The sequence below is a fragment of the Pempheris klunzingeri genome, chromosome 6 (assembly GCF_042242105.1).
Source record: "Pempheris klunzingeri isolate RE-2024b chromosome 6, fPemKlu1.hap1, whole genome shotgun sequence".
NCBI classification, from domain to species: Eukaryota; Metazoa; Chordata; class Actinopteri; order Acropomatiformes; family Pempheridae; genus Pempheris; species Pempheris klunzingeri.
The window spans coordinates 19981110-20001266 of record NC_092017.1 but is presented as its reverse complement, the minus strand read 5'-3'; the positions used below and the strand labels follow the sequence as shown (position 1 = coordinate 20001266).

General features: G+C 39.8%; 1 protein-coding gene across 1 annotated transcript; it reads right to left on the bottom strand.

Annotated features, from left to right (window-relative positions):
- Nucleotides 1-871: 871 nt before the first annotated feature.
- rab3ab (RAB3A, member RAS oncogene family, b) lies at nt 872-19025 on the bottom strand. Its single transcript, XM_070831721.1, has 5 exons — nt 18971-19025; nt 6449-6673; nt 2411-2529; nt 1419-1543; nt 872-1062 (listed from the first exon to the last, which is right to left on the bottom strand). The coding sequence occupies exons 2-5, from the start codon at nt 6671-6673 to the stop codon at nt 872-874; spliced, it is 660 nt and encodes a 219-aa protein (XP_070687822.1). The 5' UTR covers nt 18971-19025.
- Nucleotides 19026-20157: the final 1132 nt, after the last annotated feature.

The following is a 20157-nucleotide window of genomic DNA, read 5'->3' as shown; positions in this document are numbered from 1 at the left end:
GTACATTTGAAATAAATATAATTAAATAAAATGTGTCTCTTATTTTTATTTTATTTTTTTGCTATTTTTCCCTATCTCTATCTTGTTCATATTTTCCCCACCCACTGTTTGATGCATGAAAAGAATAAATGGGGCACAAGAATACAAAAATGAAATGTAAAAACATAACAAGGCCAAATGAAAAGGCTCTGATGAATAATGAACAGCGAAACACTTGCAAATACCTGCAATATCCAACAAACGAAACAAAGGTTTGTAGGTTTGATTGTGTGTGTGTCAGAAATGTAACACATCAGTATGGAGCAGATTTCAGCTGGATCACTCCCCCTCATTAACTCCACTGTGGCATTCCTGGTCACCGTATCCGACGCTGACATCTTTTCAAGACATTTGACTGACACGAAACAAAGTACTGTAAACATCGGAAGGATTTAAATGGCACTCTGCGGACGGACGCCGTCAAATCCTTCTTGTAAAACCACACTGAGGAAAAGGGAGACAACAGAAGATGGGTAGGGAGCCTTCAAGAAACTGGGTTGCAGAGAGTCTGAAACACCGGTTTGATTGAACTTGCTTTGGCATCAGACCAACATGCGCACTGATCATAAAATCCTGACACTTTTTAGCTCCTTTAAGAGGAGGAACCAGTAGCAAACACACCTCCAGCACTGTTCCACAGACGGCTCAAAGCGTTTCAGACACTCTTCAACCTGGTTCTTGTGCCCCTCAGCCAATGATCCTTACTAGGTTACAGAGAGAAGCAGGAGAGTGAGTGAGAAGGGTGATGGATTTTGGACCCGAGGCCCCAGGGTCCAACTGAAGGAGGACGAGGAGGAAAAGGGAGGAATTGGGTTTGGGGGAGTTGTAAGCTTTAACATGCACAGTCCTGGTGAGGAGGAGCAGGCTGCTCTGTCAGCTGGGGCCCCTGTTTGGCCCCTGTGACGGCGGGATCTCCGGCGTCCAGGCTCTCAGACATCTTTTCACAGATGATGTCGACCAGGCGCTCAAAGGTCTGCTTCACATTGATGTTGTCCTTGGCGCTGGCCTCAAAGAACTCAAAACCTGGACCGCAAATAGGGTGAGGGAGAGGGTCAGAGAGGTTTTATGAGGACGTGGCGACTGTGTAGTTCAATGGTGAAGGCAAGGCAAATTTATTTATATAGCACCATTCAGACACAAGGCAATTCAAAGTGCTTTACAGGGACATAAAACACTATAAAACAAGACAGAGAAACATTAAAATTGCATGTAAAAGATAACAAAAGCACAAGAAGATAAATAGTTAAAGCACACCTGGTGAAATTACATTTTACATTTTTTCTGTCAGTCCATTGATTTACTTCAGATCAGTGTAGCTAACAATGAGTCATAGATATGAAGTGAGTGTGTGTGTGTGTGTGTGGGCACCACAAACTCACCGAGGTGATCAGACAGCTGCCGGCCTCTATCGCCGCTCACCACTCGCTCATCATCCATGTCGCACTTGTTTCCTACTAGCAGCACCTGGGCGTTGTCCCACGAGTACGTCTTAATCTGAGTCGACCTGGGAACCAGCACAGCCCGCCAGTCAGAGAGGGAGTGGTGGAGGGACAGTGCACAATGAAACGCTACATGGAGTTTTAAAACCAGGGACTGAACATTACAAAATGTGATCCTGAGAAACAAAACCTGTATGTGACTTTTATTTCACATCTAAAATCAGAATAGAACAGCAAGTATTTCCTCATGGTCATTATCTTGGCAGGATTTTGGCATAGTGTTGAGAGCCTCAGACTTAATATGAAATGTGTTTTAACAAACATGATATAACATAAATGATCTGTAAGCGTCAGGGTAATGATTTTTGTTATAATATTGTACAATAAACCTCATTAGGAACTCCCTGATCCTCGCCTCTTCTCCTTCATTGACAAGAGTCCTGCTCAGCCGTAGCAGAAGATCTCAATTGTGAAAATTAACCTTTTCTTAATTGAATCTTGTAAAGACAACTTTTTCTATGACCCATATACCCCACAAGCGTCATTAAAGGATCCCTTTCTGCAGCAAACAAAATTTGGAATTGGACTGGAGATGGAAAGCAAGAGGTGCATCCAGTATGAGGAAAAGAAAAAGGAAAAACCTAAGAAACTTTGAACATTTTTAAGGACAATCAGAGTAACAGAGAAATAACACACCGAGCCAAAGTGCTGGCAGGGGGCAAAAAGGATAAAAGATAATGATCCCTGCAGCATCCGGCTCCTCTTCAGACACAGAGGAGGCGGATGCCGTTAAAACAATACATACAGAAACCTGAGCTGTATCACCTGCTCTGCTCATCCATCTACAGTATCTGTACATCTATTTCCAGAGCGGTGCGGAATATCTAGAGACCAGGTCAAGCTCTGTGGTGACACCCGATCCAATCACGTACCAGTCCTGGACGGCGTTGAAGGACTCCTCATTGGTGATGTCGTACATGAGGATGAAGCCCATGGCTCCTCGGTAGTAGGCTGTGGTGATGGTGCGGTAACGCTCCTGACCCGCCGTGTCCTGGAGAAAAAAACAGCAGCAGTTAGAGCGACCTTTTTATTCATTTCATTTCATTCATTTTTATTCCATTCTAGAGAGAGCTCTGATAGACTTAGTGGAGGATAAACTTTTAGTTCTTTAGACAGTCTAATTGGTCACACTTTTCCCTTATGTATACTTTCCATATATACATTCTGTAGATTTAAAGAGATTCAATTCTTTTCAATCATTTTCTTGTCATATGGATCAAAACTAGGTTCACCGCACAATGAAATTCTTTCAGTGTCCCTTCAGGATAAAAAAAATACATAGACAAATAGATAAATAGAAAAAGAAAGGAGATAAATAAACAGTAGCTATACAGCAGTATAGTAGTTATACAGTATGCACAAGACTAGTACACAAGATTAAAAAATATGTTGAAGAAGAAAAATTATATACAAATTGACAGCTAAAAAGCTAAGTAGGCACTAAAAACAAACAATCATATTCCTCCCATAGAGTAACACCTAGAAACCACAAGTGAGTCTGCTTCAGGTAATGAAAAGAACTATAAGTAGAATCATACATCAGGGTTATATTGTTATAGTAAAGCATTTACCTGTATATGGGGGGTGGTTTTAGCCCAGGAATCTGATTAAAGATGCTCTAACCCCACTGGCAAATAACCAAAAGCCAGATTGTGTTTCACTCAACTATTTATGTCTAATACTTTACTGAAAGTTTTCACTGTATTTGGGTTAACACTTTTAACAGCCACAACATTTTCTACAAGACAGAGAGGCTGAAAACAGCTGGCAGCTAAATGCTATTTCAGTATAATTGGTAAGTTTATCTGTGCCATGAAAAAACACACAGCGCTGCTGGAGAGCTGCTGACCACTGCAGAGGAAATCTATGAGAAAAGTTTGCTCTGCACTCGAAGCTCTGGTGCATCAGCAAATTCATTTAAGCCAACAAACCTAAATGTATCTTGAGCAAAATTACGAATTCCTCTAAGCTGTGAGCGTGGAGTCTTTTCCTCTGAAGAAAGCTTTATGGATTTTACCAGCCGCTTTGGCAGGTAACACACCAGTGACTCAGTGTTTTCACTTAATGAATTTGGCTGGTGAAATGAGAAAATATTATCTACAGGGTGCAGAAATTCAAGCCAAATTCAAGAGTTGTCGAATCTTTTACAATGCTACCAGGAATTGTAGTTAAAGACACAAGAGGAGTGTACACAAATCTTTTATTCTGTGTTAAGGATTTACTATTCTGATGAGACTTTAAGTTCACAAACAAACAAACACAAAATAATGGGTGTAATCTCAAAGTATTTTTATTAGAGCATATAGTTTGCAGATTTTAGTAATAACCAGTTTGTTTTTAGATTTGTGTACCTAAGTAGACAAACTTTTAGAAATCCTTTAAATGGTTAAGACCTGCAGATTCCCCAAAAATGACTTTAGGTTCCCATGTGCTCCAGTAAAGCCAGAACAATAAAAGGCCTCTTGAGGTTTTTTTTAATCTGCCAGCAGGTGACACTTCGGCAACTTGCTGTCCCTTCCTCCTTCGTCATCTCTCCTTGGCCACAAACCCATCTTAGATTGAATTTCAGTTCTAAGCCCTAATGAATGCTCAGGGTATTAAAGCCCAGTGTTTCTGATACCCAGCATCCTCTCTGAGCAGACCAGCTTCTGGTCCAAAAGCATCACTCTGCTGTCAAAGTCTGGTGGAAGTGACCAGTTCACTGCGACTACTGTAAGTAAGAAGTGTACAGTATTTACATACTGTTCACATACTGCTGACAACTACATTATAGTGTGTTATAAAACATTTGTCAAATGTCCATTGCACTGAATATTAAATAGGAGGATGTGAAGTAAGTCTGTTATGATCAGAGACATCATTCTGCATATACAGCCAATACATGCAGTGTTTACCTGTTTATCTGGGGACTTACGTTTACGTTGAAGCATCTAAACAACAGACTCATATCATGAAATGAATTGTAGGTTCTATATACATAAAAACAACTAACTGCACACAGATGCACTTCTGAGCTTTTCTTGGACTCATCAGTGTGTCCGCTCACTCACTCACACAGGATAATTCTCAGGTCACAAGAATACTTCATCACATGTATTTTCAGAGAGCTGGAGTGCCGTTCTCTTCATATTGTTGGTTATAATGTTCTGAAACTGCTGTTTATGCACTGTTCATCCACTCACTGCGCTGCAGGCCGCTCAGGATGAGAGCATCAGCTCTATACCTAAAATGTCAGTGTAGGTAGCACTGAGTGGAGTTACATAATGAACACACTGGAGTACTCATCTTCGTGTTCACTCAAAGCCGTGAAAATTTCAGATGAGCGAGCAGCTTTGATGCAAAATTTAAATGTTCTGTTATAATACTTTAACCACTGACTGACTAAGGATGAGAATCGCCTGCCGTGACCGTTGTGTGATCTTACATCTTCAAATGAACCCTTTAACGTTCACCCTGCCTCCTGGACGTGTGTGCATAGTTTATTTTAATTTAATACAGTTAAACATGAGTCAAAACAAAGACGCAGCAGCCACTATATGGGCAGAGGAGGGACCAAAAAAGAAAGCAAATAAGAAATCAAAGGGCTTCAGAAATAAGAGCTGAAAAATGTGTATGTACATAACAACAATACAAAGCTATATGAATGGGACACACTGTGAAATGAACAAACATACTGTATGTTGACTTCTGTGTTCATGACTCAAAACCATTTTCATTTTCACTCTACTGGAGTATGAACTGCTGAAAGATGGGGGATGGGAAATTTATATGTGCATGTGTGTGTGTGTGTGTGTGTGTTCAGCGGAGGGAGGGGATATCTACTCTGGGGGATGTGTAGTAATGGGGGAGGGGAGAGCAGCACCCAGTCATCCGTTTCTCGTGCTCTGATTGGCCGATCGTGTCTTCCTCACCAGAGGCAAGACCTGGCAAAGGCTGACAACAGACAGACCTTCACACACACACACACACACACACACTCACTCACTCACACTCGCAATATCACTTCACCATGACAACTCTGTGCTGTATAACATCTAGTAAAGCTGTAGATGAACATGATATTGAAACATCAGCTCCTCTGGGAGCCTGTTCTCTCTTTCGCTTTATGTTTCCTTTTTTTTTTTTGCTTTATGATTGTGTTTACTGTTGAGCCTTCAGGAGCAAACATATGTCTGATGCAACAAAACACCATCCTGTTTGCTCCTGGAGGCACATCAGCGGTACTTGCTGTGTTTTCATCTCTTGACGTTACTTCAGTTGTATTTTGTTGTATTCTACTCATTCAAAAGGGTCAGCTGGATGAGCTGGCTGCAGATAAGACGGCACTGTGTGTACATACTGCGTTTACAAGCGTATCATGACTTATCTTATGAAATATAGTCATCAAAAACATGACAACAATTCAGGAGATTCAAGTGAGTATCCTGAGGAAATACCAGCATCTTTCTCTCACTTTCTAACCTGCTTTTTGAAAGAGTCCTGCTGACGTGGGTACACTAGAAACACACTAATTACTTAAATATCTTGTCCGACCACCAAATCCAAAGGTGGTTATTGGTGCTCTGAACTGTCTCAACTGATGGGGTCAGAAGGACAAAATGCAAAACTTGTTCAAACACTGTATGGGAATAATGATGCACGCTTCAGGAAAATCCTTTGTGGAAGGAATTCAAAGCATGGCATTCGGTTTTTCAAGCCAGGCTCTCCAATTGCTATGTGAGTGTTCAGATTCGCAGAGTTACATAAATTGCTGGATGCATTTTAAACATTTTAAAACATCTATCAAACTGTCAAATAAACTCACTTATTTAACTTCAGCCTCAAATTCACAAGATACGTGCATGTAAATGGTACATCGTAGTTTAATTTTCTTCCTTCCAGGAAATTCAACACATCTCCACATGTCTTACCCAGATCTGTAGTTTGATCCTCTTGTCATTCCTATAGATGGTCTTCACTTTGAAGTCGATGCCCACAGTACTGACAAAGGCCGGTGTGAAGGAGTCGTCGGCGTAGCGGAACAAGAAGGAGGTTTTGCCCACACTGCTGTTTCCAATGATGAGGATCTTGAACATATAGTCAAAGTTTTGGTCCGAAGACTCCTTCTGCCCGTAGGTTGCTGTTGCTGAGGCCATCTGTGGACAAAGACGAAGGAGAAAAACAAAACTTTAATCACATGATTGCTGTGTCCTTCACGTGTGGCAGTTATAGCGCAAATGGTGTGCAAGTGGTGCAACTTCACAGAGCTCCAAGTCTCTTATGGGCCTCACAATGCAGAGGGTTTTTTTTTTTTTTATTCAATATACTTCAAAGTAAATTTCCTGTCTGTTTAGAGGAAGTAAAAGTAACATGAAAACAAATTACAATACCAAATCCCAGATGAATGTGCCCAAAATCCAGAGAAAGCCTGCATAATAACTATTTTAACATCACAGTTGATCAGGCTCTCACTGCTCTCTGCACCGATTTTATGCAAATGCAGGAGTTTGACAGCATTTAGCAGTTGCATGAAATAAACATTTTGCGCACCTCAGAGTCTCAGGGCAGACTGTGTGGGCTGTGTGTTGCATCCAGGATGAATTACACAGATGTAACTGCTGAGTTTGCTGACAAGAAAGCGAGAAAATGTGTGATTTGTTAATTTAACCTTTGGTGGATCAATCTCCTTACATTACACAATGTGGCAATGTTTCCCACAGTGCTGCCATAATAAAATGTACGAAGGTGATGGAAAGTGATGAGAGTTGCTATTAGTTTTGTATAATGCTGTTTAAGAGCCACACATTGTGCACAAGTGTGAACAGGTTTAAAAAAAACACTCACACATGCACACAAACACACTTATCATATAGGATTACTGCAATGTTTAATCAACATGTTAAGTACTTATATGAAACACAAATTAAATGCATTTCTATGTCAAATTGTGCTGCACAATTTCACTTCAACTCGAAAGGCTTAATTTGTGCACCGTGCTGTGGTTTGTGTGTGTGCAGGTAACTGATGGTCAGGGCCTTCATGCCACGTTCAAACAGTGTTTCCCATCCCGACCAAAACAGCTCTGGTGGCAGTGCTTTAAAAATAGATGACAGTGACCTTTCCCGAAAGTTCAAATTTGAATTTTCTGTTTGATTCACACTCTTTCAACATGCTTTCAACACTCTTTCAAGCACAGATACAAATCTGTGGTATTTAAAGGCAATTTGAAGGAAAAATACACCACAGTATGGTTTTTTATGAATAAACATAACCATCAATCCCAAAAAGGGATGTAAAGATACAGAAGATATAGAGATATAGATATAAATATAGATATAGATATAACTCAAAAAAAGAAAACAAAAAAAAAACATATCAGCAACTGGAAGTCAGTTAAAAACATGCACAAGTTATCTGTAAATAGAAAGCTGAGAAAGATCAAATTTAAGAAAAAACAATATCTATGATGTGGGTAATGAAAAAAGAGTAGAACAAAGTAAAGCTACAACGACTGATTATTCTTAGTTTGATAGCTGATCGATTATTCTAATAATTATTAAGCCACTGATTGTTTCAGCTTTTCAATTTATTAAGATTTTCTGCTATTCTGTGTCAAATATTTTAGTAAACTGAATATATTTGATTCAACATTTTTCAAAACAGTGACCCTGAGAGGCAGTTTAGGGGATGAAATCAGTTACTGGCATCTCCACATCCTGATGCAGACACAGATAAAACATTAGGGTTTCCTAGTTGTTATCAAAGGCCGCCTGCTCTCTCTGAATTAATGACTGTCCCCTTTAAAGTCATGAGCAAACATCACACTTTAATGAAAATAAAACAGCAGAGATGCTTTTTCATACAGAAAAAATGTAATGAGAGTTTAGAAAAAAGATGAGATTCTGTCAACATCTGTTAGACTCAGAATAACAGATGATGGTGATTAACCAGTCAGGCTTAAACACTGCACATTTGCTGCCTGGTAATTAATCAAAGCAGCATATTGCAATGTCAGGGGAAAACAGAAAACCCATCTGAGTTCCCTAAATTTGGCGAAATGTTGGACACAAATGGTTCAATCAGTCACAATCAGCAGGGGATGTGTGAGGAATAATTCACTGAACAACAGCTGCAGGTCAAGCACCAAATATAAGTTAGCTTGGAGCTTAATATTCACCAGCTGGGGATGTATTTTAACATCAGTCGCTCTCTGTAGAAACCGTCAGTTACCGTCAGTGGAGGGTTATTTCAGCCATCTATGTTTTGCTAAAGAAAGTCACATAATCTGAGATGTTTCTTGGCAAATTAGGGGATGAATAAAAATGGTGGTGCTACCAACTGATGGCGGCGGACCGGTCAGTCTAGCTGCTAGTGCTTGTGAGGGCCACTTGTTCTGTACAGGTCTGACAGATGTTGTTGACGGCTCCCTCAGCTGAAGTTACAGTAGAGGAAAGCTGTAGCCTGACACCAAACAATGACACCCCTAAAAGGTAAGTATATGACAGCGGTAACTTTAGATTTAGCAGCCGACGCACTTACAATCCACTGATGAGGGTTGTTACATCAGCTGGAAAGCTAGATTGGCCAAGACGTGAATCTGCTATTCAAAGCAGTTTCCTAACAGCAGCTACACGAGTTTCCAGGGGACTACTGTCTGTGTTTCCTGTAGATTGGATTCAAAGATTTATTTTTTTGTAGGGCTGTATGTGCCTCATGCTATGTGCCCACATTGGCTTTGTCTTTACTAAAGTTCCTAAATATCTACGACAATTGTGGTGATTAACATGTTATAATGACCAAAAGAAAAATATGCGAGAGCCAGGTTGATAAGAAACCAAATTTAAACTCTCTCAATGTGACATTTCTAGCTTCTCCAGGCTGCACGTAGGCGAACACGAGGCAGTTTGGAGACGTTTGAGTGACAATTTCTTTTATACTTGTATTCACAATTTTTCTCTCTCTCTCTGTTTCAAAACTGCCTCCTGACAGGAATTCAATCAACCAGTCAGCTTGCTTGACGTGCAGCTCTGTCTGACGCATTGTTGAGAGTTGGGAGGCCTGTGTGTTGGTTTCTCTGGAAATCTTTTAACTTTAACTTTTTCTTTTATCTTTCGGTTACCCATAACACCCCTTACTGCACAGAGGTTCGCAGAGACGTTTCTGAGTATCCCCTCTAATGCGTAAGGGTTGGGTTATACTATAGACTGTATAAAAGAAGTAGACGTAGCAATCGCAATGTTGCCATTTTGATTTAGGAGCCAGAAGTGACGGCTGAGTATTTTTTTTTTCCTGCCTCAGATTTGTTAGGCTTAGGCATGACCCACTTCTGATTGGTTAGTCACAAGGTAGTCCCATCCTAAAGCATTCCCTGCGTTATGGTCCTCTAAATGGGACCATCATTTACAAAACGAACATCATTCTGCATTTTAGATGGCTTGAAACTGGTGACTGAGAACATAAACTCATTAGGAAAGTGTTTACTGAGCTAATAAATCAAGTGAGAAGTAGGCTCTTTTTCTCATTGACTTCCATACAATTGGCACGTCTTTTTGGCTGTCATAGACAGCAGGGCGAATGGGGATAACAGTGCACTGTTTCAGACACAGTCCCTCCCGGGAGACATTCACTTGATTATTCACATGAAAAAATACAAATAGTTGTGTAAAGAATGAAACAGAGAGTTTGAGCGAGAGGTTTAATCCCTGACTCTGCATGGCTGGCCAATCACAGCGTCAAGTGGGTATGAAGGTTGGAGCATCGGTAAGTTACAGAAAATGACCACAGCCGTCCTCCCCTTAATATGACATCAGCAGGGTGTGTCTGATAAGCAGTTTACTTTGAGCTTCAGTAGGAAAACCATCAGCCACATGACTGAAACGTACAACATATGCATTTGCACACACTGTAGTCACTGGGCTGCAAGAATTCAGGGCTACAATGATTCAGGGAACCTTGTCGACTCTCAAGAGCACAATGACTTGAGCCCACAGGCCTCAAAGTCCCTGCACCCTGCTCTATATTTAGCCTGTTATCTTGACTCGGCTGCAGCGGAACACGAGAACTCTCAGGGAATAAAGCACAAACAAAACAACTGCACCCTCGTCAGAGCTCCGGCCTATCGGTTTACATGAAGGAACACATAGGCGCTTGCTAAATAATGAAAAAGCAACGACCCTTACTCAACACACTGATGGCTTATTTTCTTCTTCTATTTACCTTTTTTATTGTTTTTTGCAAGGAGGCCGAGCAGGTGATGATAAGATGTGAGTTCATCAACTTAACTGTAAGTGGAGGTCAAACAGGAAGTGAAAAGGGAAACCAAAAAATCACACATTGCTTTTATAATTTCTGGTCTCATTTTTGTGAAAATAAGATTTCTTTTTCAGTTCGTCTGAAAACACAGCAGCATCGTTGTCAATTTCTATTTAGTTGATGATAAATTCTGCCTGTCTGTGATGTCAATTGTTCCTCACTAATAACTGCAGCCTGGAGCTCCGCTGTATAGTTCAAAAGACTGCATGAGTTATAATAAACATTAAGACATTATCTATTAAGAATCAGAATTTTAACCTCATTGTCATCGTCCTAAAATTATGCTACTGAACTTGACTGGCATCCGATCATGTCATGACTGAACATGTGAGTCTGAACTGCAGTGAACTGCAGTGTGACTCACTGCATAATCCACACCAACTACAGGAAATGAGAGCAAACACAGGGGTCGAAGGAGACGTACAGTATGTTGACAACCAAAGAGTGGACTGAGAATTTAAAAAAGTAGGCTCAGTGCTTTCTCATCACCCTTAACAAACACAGGGATCAATTCATTGATCCAAGAGTACACAAAGGACAACACACCTACGAACTAATGTCATGTGATAAGAAAGTTACGTTTTGATTTTGATTCTCTTCTCTGAAAAAGAAGATTTTTTGAGACATAATGCTCATTTTCAGTGATGTATTAATATGTGTTGTCTGATCTAAGCCTTTAAAAAGGAAAAATTTGAGACTGAGCTGATTTATGATTTGTAGTCATGAATACATATGATGCGTTTGCATGTGCATGTGTGTGCTTGATAGTATTCAAGTCAGTAAAATTAAGTTACTAATTGTCCACGTGGGCGCCATTAAACCATTGCAGATGAAGATGATGCAAAGAGATGACAAAAAAAAAAAAAAAAAAAACACCAATGAAACCTCAAACGAACAAAGCATATGCAAAAAACATGATGGAAGGTTGAGGCAAGTTACAGTCACCTCATCTGACTCTGGATCAAATATAACAATGATGACAAGTAGGAAGATTTTAAGTAACATTTCACAAAAATGAATGAATGAATGAAAATATTAACATTAGTTGGATGTGAACCAAAACAAGCCGAATCCAAACACGTGTCAGAGGCCGTTCTTCTGGCTCGGACTGAAACAAACCTCCTGGAAGTGAGCTCACACTTGATCACAGACTGGGTTTGGTGTCCGATTGCGTCTTTGGCCAGCCTTATTAAAAATGTATCTACTCGAGTTACTGTTGCACCAGAGTGTCTACTCAGCTCAGCAGATATTTCAGCCCATGTGCTTTTTATCAACGAGTTTCTGCCAGCTGAGTCAGCAGTGTGGCCGTGCTAGCATATTTAGCAATAAGACAAAAACTTGGAAATAGACATTCAAGCCAAGTTCTTAAAGTCTGTTTAGATTGTCCTCTTCCTCTAACTTTTGTGGATTTATTGAGCTCTGCATCAAAGTGCTGCTTTGCTACCTGAAAATGAAACGTAAGCATGTGACAGTTATTAATAGCAGCGATCAGAGGAGGTTAAAAATTAGCAGCCACTGATGGAAGTCTGGATCTTGTCAAACACGACCACAGACATTTGTTGGCTTTCAGAAGAGGCCGTTGAGAAGGTGCCGTACGTGACGGTGTAGTGAGATTACTGCAGCCTTTCCTCTGCATCTCAGAGATTAGCTGCGGAGAAGAGAGTTGGCTTAACCTTCACTAAACACCAATTTGATACAGAAGCTTACAGACTGAGGCCTGTGTGCTTAATCTCAAAATAATTAACAAATTCTCATCATGCAAATGTCTTTCAGCCTGCAGGACGTTGCTGCTGCTTTCATTTGGCCTCCATAGTAATAAACTGCCTTTGAACAAAATACAAGTCACGTCTGCCAAACTGTGAGAACACATGGGTTTGTTACAAGTTATGATTAAATTGTCAACTGGAGAACGGACTACACATAACAAATTTACACACACTTTTTCATATTAACTGTGCAGACACAATTTAGGTGTCAGTGTATTGCTGGAGAGCACTTAGATATCATGTAAGATTTGAAGTAGCGACCACTGGTTTGCCACAGCAGAGATCAGGACCAGCACTGTAATCCCTGAACTCTTCTTTTGCTTGAAAATAGTGAAAAATGCACATCACCATTTCCTACAGCACAAGGAGATGCTTTCAGATGTCTTGTTTCGTTTCCAAAACCCAAAGATATTCGGTTCACAACTGTATAAAACGCTCACTCTTATTGGAGATGCTTAAAAAGTGACTCAAACAGAAAAATCATTGCCGAGTCAGTTAACTTACTGATTCAGCTCTGCTTGTTACATGAAAAGAAAATGAGCTCATCACAAATGAAAGTACCCGCGGTAACAATTTGATCGACATATGTTGCTGCCACCACGACACATTTATTGTTTAGTGTCATTATTTTCCGCTATGTTATTTCTCATCTCATATTGAATTTGTGAGCTCCACTTGTCCTTTTTGCTGCTCACTGTGCTGAGTCATGACCCTGCTTCCCCACAGAGGTCAATAAAGTCTCATCATCAAAACCATCATCATTATTATCAATTTAACATTTAACAAAAATCCCTCAATAAACCTTTAAAATATAATTTCAACAAGCAAAGTAATTCTAATTTATGCCATTTGCCTCTCAGTGTGAAAACAATTGAGTCTAAATGACAGATTAAGGCCCTGAGTTAACCATAACACCAGTGTTGTGGTGTAATATTGATTAATATTGACTATTTTTTGTCTTGAGATTTCCTGTATTATGTGTTTCCCTCGTGTCAAATTGATTCTGATGGTTTAAAGCTGCAAGAAGAAATTTAAAACTTATTTTTTTGAAAGTGAAAGATAAGACCACATGCACACATTTCACAGAGACACTATTTCAGCCACATTTAAAGGTTGCATCAAATTAGTTTTGAGATTAATATCCTCTCCTGCGGTTTGATGACCAGTAACAGGACACTGAGGCGAGACTGAATGTCAGGAGGGACGTGACGAAGACTGCAAATGGACACCGACACTAGCCGCTGAGGATAACTCAGCTCCTCTGTCATGGAGGAGGAGGGGGGGGGGTGTTTTTGACAGGCCTTGAACATTTGGGCCTTTGTAGACAGAGAGAGAGCTGATAAATCCACATCTCTGTCGCACGTTACCGCCATTACTTTTAGCTGTACATGATGAGATGGGTTGCCTGAATACCTGCGGTCAGTACATTGGATTTTTACATATGCTTTTGGGCCCAGGGTGATTGATAAAGAACAACAATACCACTGAAGAGAAAATAGTGAGGTTTTTATATAACATGAGGCATTAACGATTGCATTCTTAGAAATATTTGGTATATAATGACAGGAAGACCTGAAATTATGGAAAAAAACAAGGGAGTTCAGTTAGCTAACAATGCTCTTGAACTTCAACGAGCAGCTACACAAGCATCCATATTATCTCCACTAATACAACACACCTTCAGTTCGCTCCTCTCTAACTAGAGGAAGTGTTGTTGTTGTTTTTTTAACCAGATTTAATCGTTGTAGAGTTGTGAGTTTCTGTGCTGGACAATGACATCATCAAGCGCTCCTCTAAACCTGTCACCTAAAGAAGATTGACGTCCTACAGGAGCTGGATTGATCCGCATCTTAAGTGCTGCTGCACCCAGCAAATCAGGCTCATTTAATCAGTGGTGGCCGGCTTCATGCAGACTGACGGCTAATCCCCAGCTGATCCCAGATCAGCCAAACACCTTCCTGCTTAAACACAGTTACTGAGAAACCTGCCAAGACGACGACTGACAGATGCGACTTCAGCTCCACGGGGCAACATAAACACTCAGAGAACATAAAGCATATTGGAACTTTCTCTGAGGTGGGGATTATCTCATTAGTTTAAATCAAAAATTAGCTAAATGGAAAGTCTTAAATTGATTGCAGTGATGGGAAGTAATTAAGTTAATTTACTCAAGTCCTGCACGTAGCCATTCTCTGCTACTTCATATTTCAACTAATTTCAGAGGGTAGTTTACTACTTTTTACTCAACTACATTTATCTGACAACTTCAGCTACTATTTACTTTCCAGATTCATCTTAAAAATAAAATATATAATCAACAGATTATGATTTATTATTATATGATAAGACTATTGAAACTCACAAGCTACCCAGCTGTATATAAAGTAACTGAACCATCACCAGCTGCAGCTTACTAATGTTAATGTTAATGTTTATTTATTGGTTATTATTAGCATTATTAGCATCTCCACTATTATTATTATTAGTTGTAGTAGTGGCTTTAACTCGCACACATTATTAACGTGTCTGTTTTAATTGTGTTTACGTCTGTCTGATGTTTTATCCTTTCAGTATCCACATATGTTTGTGGCTGCAGCTTCTGTGGTACCTCACGTGTTGCAGCACATTGTGCTTCCACCTGGAATAAAATGCGATCTATGAATATAAATTAAGTTTTGTTTTAGTGTTGCTACTTTTGCTTGAGTAAAAGATCTGAGTATTTCTACCACCACTGGCTGCTTGAACGAAGAGGATCAGCTCGCCTAACTGGGCGAGTTAAATATCTTGCTGTAAGGGATGATCTATCTCATGTACCAGAAGATCAACAGCAACAAAATCAGAGACGTGTTTACAGCATCCATTGTAGTGGTATTTACACCCAAAAGCATTCAAAAGCACCGTTTATGCCACTTTCCATCAACCAGACTCACGCAACTGACACTACAGGAGCACTCGAATGCAACACAACAAAAAGGAGTCTCAGAGAAAGTCTGCAAACATACAAGCTCACATGAGGGACTAGCTAACAGCAGCGTTAGCGACAGCTAATCTGCTGTATGTCAACAAACAGGTATCCCGAACAAACATCATCAACACTCCAAATCGAGGGATTAATCCCACCATCTCTCTTAGATCGAATGGACATCAGTGAGTGTTGCTACTTCACATCAAAGGTCAACCAGACTGAACTTTGCACAAATTAAATGAGGTGAGATCTGCGTATTTGCAACAGTAAGCAAATTGCCTCATTCTTCTCTTTATTTGAACAAATAGGCACTGGTGGAAAGTAACGACTACTATACAACAGTACTGAGGGACTTTGAGTATTTCCATTTATTCTACTTTACACTTCTACTCCATTTAAGATTAAGATTTTACACACAAAACTCGATCTTTTTATAAACTATAACACATTGTTTTAGATTAAACTACCAATCAGTAGATGATGTAGTTCAAATTAGCTCCACCTCGACCACCTACAATATTAAAGTACATATTATTACATCACAGTAGTAATCCAATAATATAATCATATAACACTGAAAGGAACCATTCAGCATGAACATGACTTCTACTTTTGCTATTTTTTTTTTTTTTCAATTCTACCACCAAATGATTGAAATATTTATTCCACTGCTGCAAATGGGCTGCAAACTCGTGTGTAAATTCACTATTAGAAAGATTAACAATTTGTGAACAGACTGACGGGGGAGAAAAGAGTTTCACAGATATGAAATGTTCTACCAAACATGAAAATTATGTTTTCACACCCAGAATCACAACCAGGACCAGAGCCAGGAAGATAAATCTAAACCAAAATCACAGTTTTATCTACAAAGAGATTCAGACTCTGACGAACTATGTGAGGATGTGGTAGTAAAACGTTTTCCATCATAAACCGCTCGAGCCTGTTCCAGTCCACACTGGCTAAAAAACGTGTAAAACTCAGATCAATTTATATTAATGGGAATGTTGATGTTGTTTCAAAGAGAGGTCAGCAGCAACTTTGACCTCTCACCTCTCTAGTAAACAGCTGTTGTTTGCGTCTGACGGCACTGTTGGCTGTGCTGTTCTCTTCCTTTGCCAAACACGTGTTAATATTCAGTATTTCTGATGCCAAAATGTTAAAAATATTCAGTTATTCATCGAGGTGGAAAAGTGGGACACTCAAACTGCACTGAACACAAACTGGACAAATTCATATACAAACTCATCATTAAAATGAATCTGACGTCCTGTCTTACCCACAGTTCACCTGGCCTGACAGCTAACGCCACAGCAGAGAAGATGTCTCCCAATAACGCAGCAGTGGTTTTATGCAGCTGCTGTCCTGCTCCCAGGTTGCCTGAGACGGCATTTTTCCCTTTTTCCTCCAATCACGTGCCTCCTTTTCTAGGAAGCGTGGGGATGCAGATGAGAGGAGGGGAGGCTAAAAATAGCATTTCTTCTTTCTTTCTGTTTTTTTTTTTTTTCCTCCACAGCAAACAGAGAGCAGAGAGCAGAGCAGCCAGGATGTGGGAGATGTTTGTTGGTACTCGAGTGTGCAGGTGAATCCTTCTGGATTAAAAACAGCCATTACAAATATTTGCCTTTTATTTGACTCATTTCTTCCCTGCTTGCACACACCTAGATGACTATTGATTCTGTTTTCAAAAACATTTTGATATAAGCCTTGTTTGTTGAAGTTTAAACCTTTTTTCTCTCTACATTTTGTCTGTGCATTAAGGCTTTATTTGGTGACCTTCCAATGGTAATGACACTTATCAGTATTCTGTATATGGTGATAACAGGCTTTAATGAGCCTTTTGGGATTCAATGGAGCTTTTTAAGGGCCAATTTGCATAATTAATACGCCGTTGGTTTAAATAATCCTAATAGCTAATGTGTTGTGCTTATATTTGAGCATTTATGCGCTCTAGAACACTCAAGGTTTCCCTTTCAGAGATTTTCCATGTGTGTGTAAAATCAGTTTTAGACAATCACGAGACAGTAAAAGTCTCCACTGAAACCAATTCTTTCAGTGACAGCAGTTCTTTCAGGTAAGAAACGTCTTAATTTAGAAAATAATCTGTTTTTTTTTGCAGCAGCTGTGGTCAGACATGAGTCCCTCAGAGACTCATAACTCTGACCGACTGACTAATATCTGAAATGTAATGAAAGATATCGACCCAGCGAGTGTGTGTGATCCCGGTTGGTGCTGTGGCGGTGTTTGTCACAGGCTACATGGATGTGTGGTTTTCCTGGAGAGACAGCAGATGCGTCATTCCCGCCTTTAGGTCTGACTGCCGGTAACTTCACTCTCAGCAGAGGACATGCAGATGTGGCTAACATTCAAACTCTTACAAACACACAAAATTCTACAGATAAAACGAAAAAAGGGGTTTAAATCCTTCAGTATACAGAGTTTTTTGTACTGTAAAACCAAACTGCTGACTGACGAGGCTGAGTCAACAACTATTATCCCTGTTTTCTGTACTTAATAATACTGTAAAAGCTTTGAAAAGGTGAAGGCAGAAGAAAGCCAGTAGACCCTCTGTCTGTCTCTGTCTTTAACACACACACACATTGGACATCAACATTTGGTTAAAGGCCCACAAATTGTTCCAAATAGCTCACAATTACTGGCTTTTTTTGCGTATTAAGCTGAGATGGTGTGTTGCAGTATGTGATCACACACACACACACACACACACACACACAACACACACACACACCGATTCATAGCTGTGGCCGCTCTGATTGGTTTAGGACTAAATGCTTCACCCTACCACAGTAACACAACAGCCCTCCATATGGATCAATGGTTAATGTATTTAATTCCAATAAAATTCCTGTAATTATCCAAATATTCAGTTGGTGAGTCTGCGGCACTCAGTGGTGACCTCAGGATATTTCACAATAATAATCATTTAAATATCAATCGAGGAGCAGACTGAATGTAAGCGCATCAAAAATAATATCTGATCAATCTGTGGTGTGGGTTGCTCTGTGAAAGGCCATCAGGGGTTGAATTTTATTCTATTGTTCTCCGTCTCAGGCACATTTGGACCAATTTTCCTGATTTAAAGCATCGGACGGTGTGAAACGCCTTTCCCTGCAGGACAGGCCCGAGATCCACTGGACCAGCAGCAGCCCTCACACCCATCCACACACACCACATGAATAAATACAGATTTTATCCAGCCAGCACTGTCTTGTGGTTTTCACGGTGAAAACAGCTGTTCTGAATCCAGCATCTATGTGTCAAAGGTTTAATCTGAAATCCTTTCCTGGATATTCAAACATAAACAATAAATACAGGATGCAGTGCATTCAAATATCATATGTGTGTATGTGTGTGTGCGTGCCAGAGATTAATAAAGACAGAAATCCCACCTTTATATATTTCTATCCGACTGATATCCACCGCGTCCAGCACCCTCAGGAACACCACCACTGTCAAGACACAAAGGCTGAGCCGCACAATATCCGGCTAGGAATTACAAAATAAAAGCCATTTAAAGTGACCTGTGCCTTTTTAAACAGCTCAAAATAGGCTGAAATAAATACGACAGTTGTGATGAAATGATGCTGATCTCCAAAATGTTCTGAAAATGTTTTCCCTATATATTTATGCCCATATACTGGGAGCTGATATGAACCTGATACTTCCCACCAGATCAATGATGATTGCAAATCATAATTGTATTCAGATTCAATGTAAATTCAAATAAAGGAATACAATACAGTTCCCAATTATTACAATTTAAAGAGATGTAACTATCGGATTATATTATTTATATATGTGTATACATTTATATAGTGTATTTTTTAAATGATTTTACCATAGCTATCGTTTTATTTATTTATTTGAACTATCTTATTATGAGCTTGTCGGTCACCTTTAAAACACCGCTACACAAAAAAGTTTGATTGATAGCCTGTATAGACAGTATAGCTCACTGTATAGACCTTAATTGATAAACAAAATATAACTATGTCAACAGTGAACGAAAATAATAAGAAATCGATGTCTTCACCATCTTAACAGGGTGCTATAGAGGTCAAGCATTGCAGTCATATAACTATGTATTTTTTCTTTTTTAAGTAGCAGCAGAAGCAGATATTGAGGGTTAAGTCTCCAGTGATGAGCTCGTGTTCACCACCGGAGCGAGATTTTATTTTGAAAGTATGATCATATTCCGGTCTTTCTGTATTTCCGCCATCTTTACTTAGAAAAAAAAAGTCGGTATTAACTGAATGGCAGGTGGGCGGGACTTTGAGGCGGTGTAGAAGATTGACAGCCTGTTCGGCGAATCATGGGTCGCTACGTAAGAGCTTGTCCTGAAACGCCCCGCCTCAAATACTCAACCTGTCATCTATTATTGATTATCGCTACCGGAGAGACTGAATTATTGATCAGGGGGTCAGCAGTAACCAGTGCTGCCTTTTACACCCAAGAACTGGTCTTATGATGGTTACAGTGAAATCTCACTACAAAAACATTTATGGTACATTAATACAACACAGGGTTAAAAATAAATCACAGTCACCGTAAACTACAGATGACTACATTACTATTT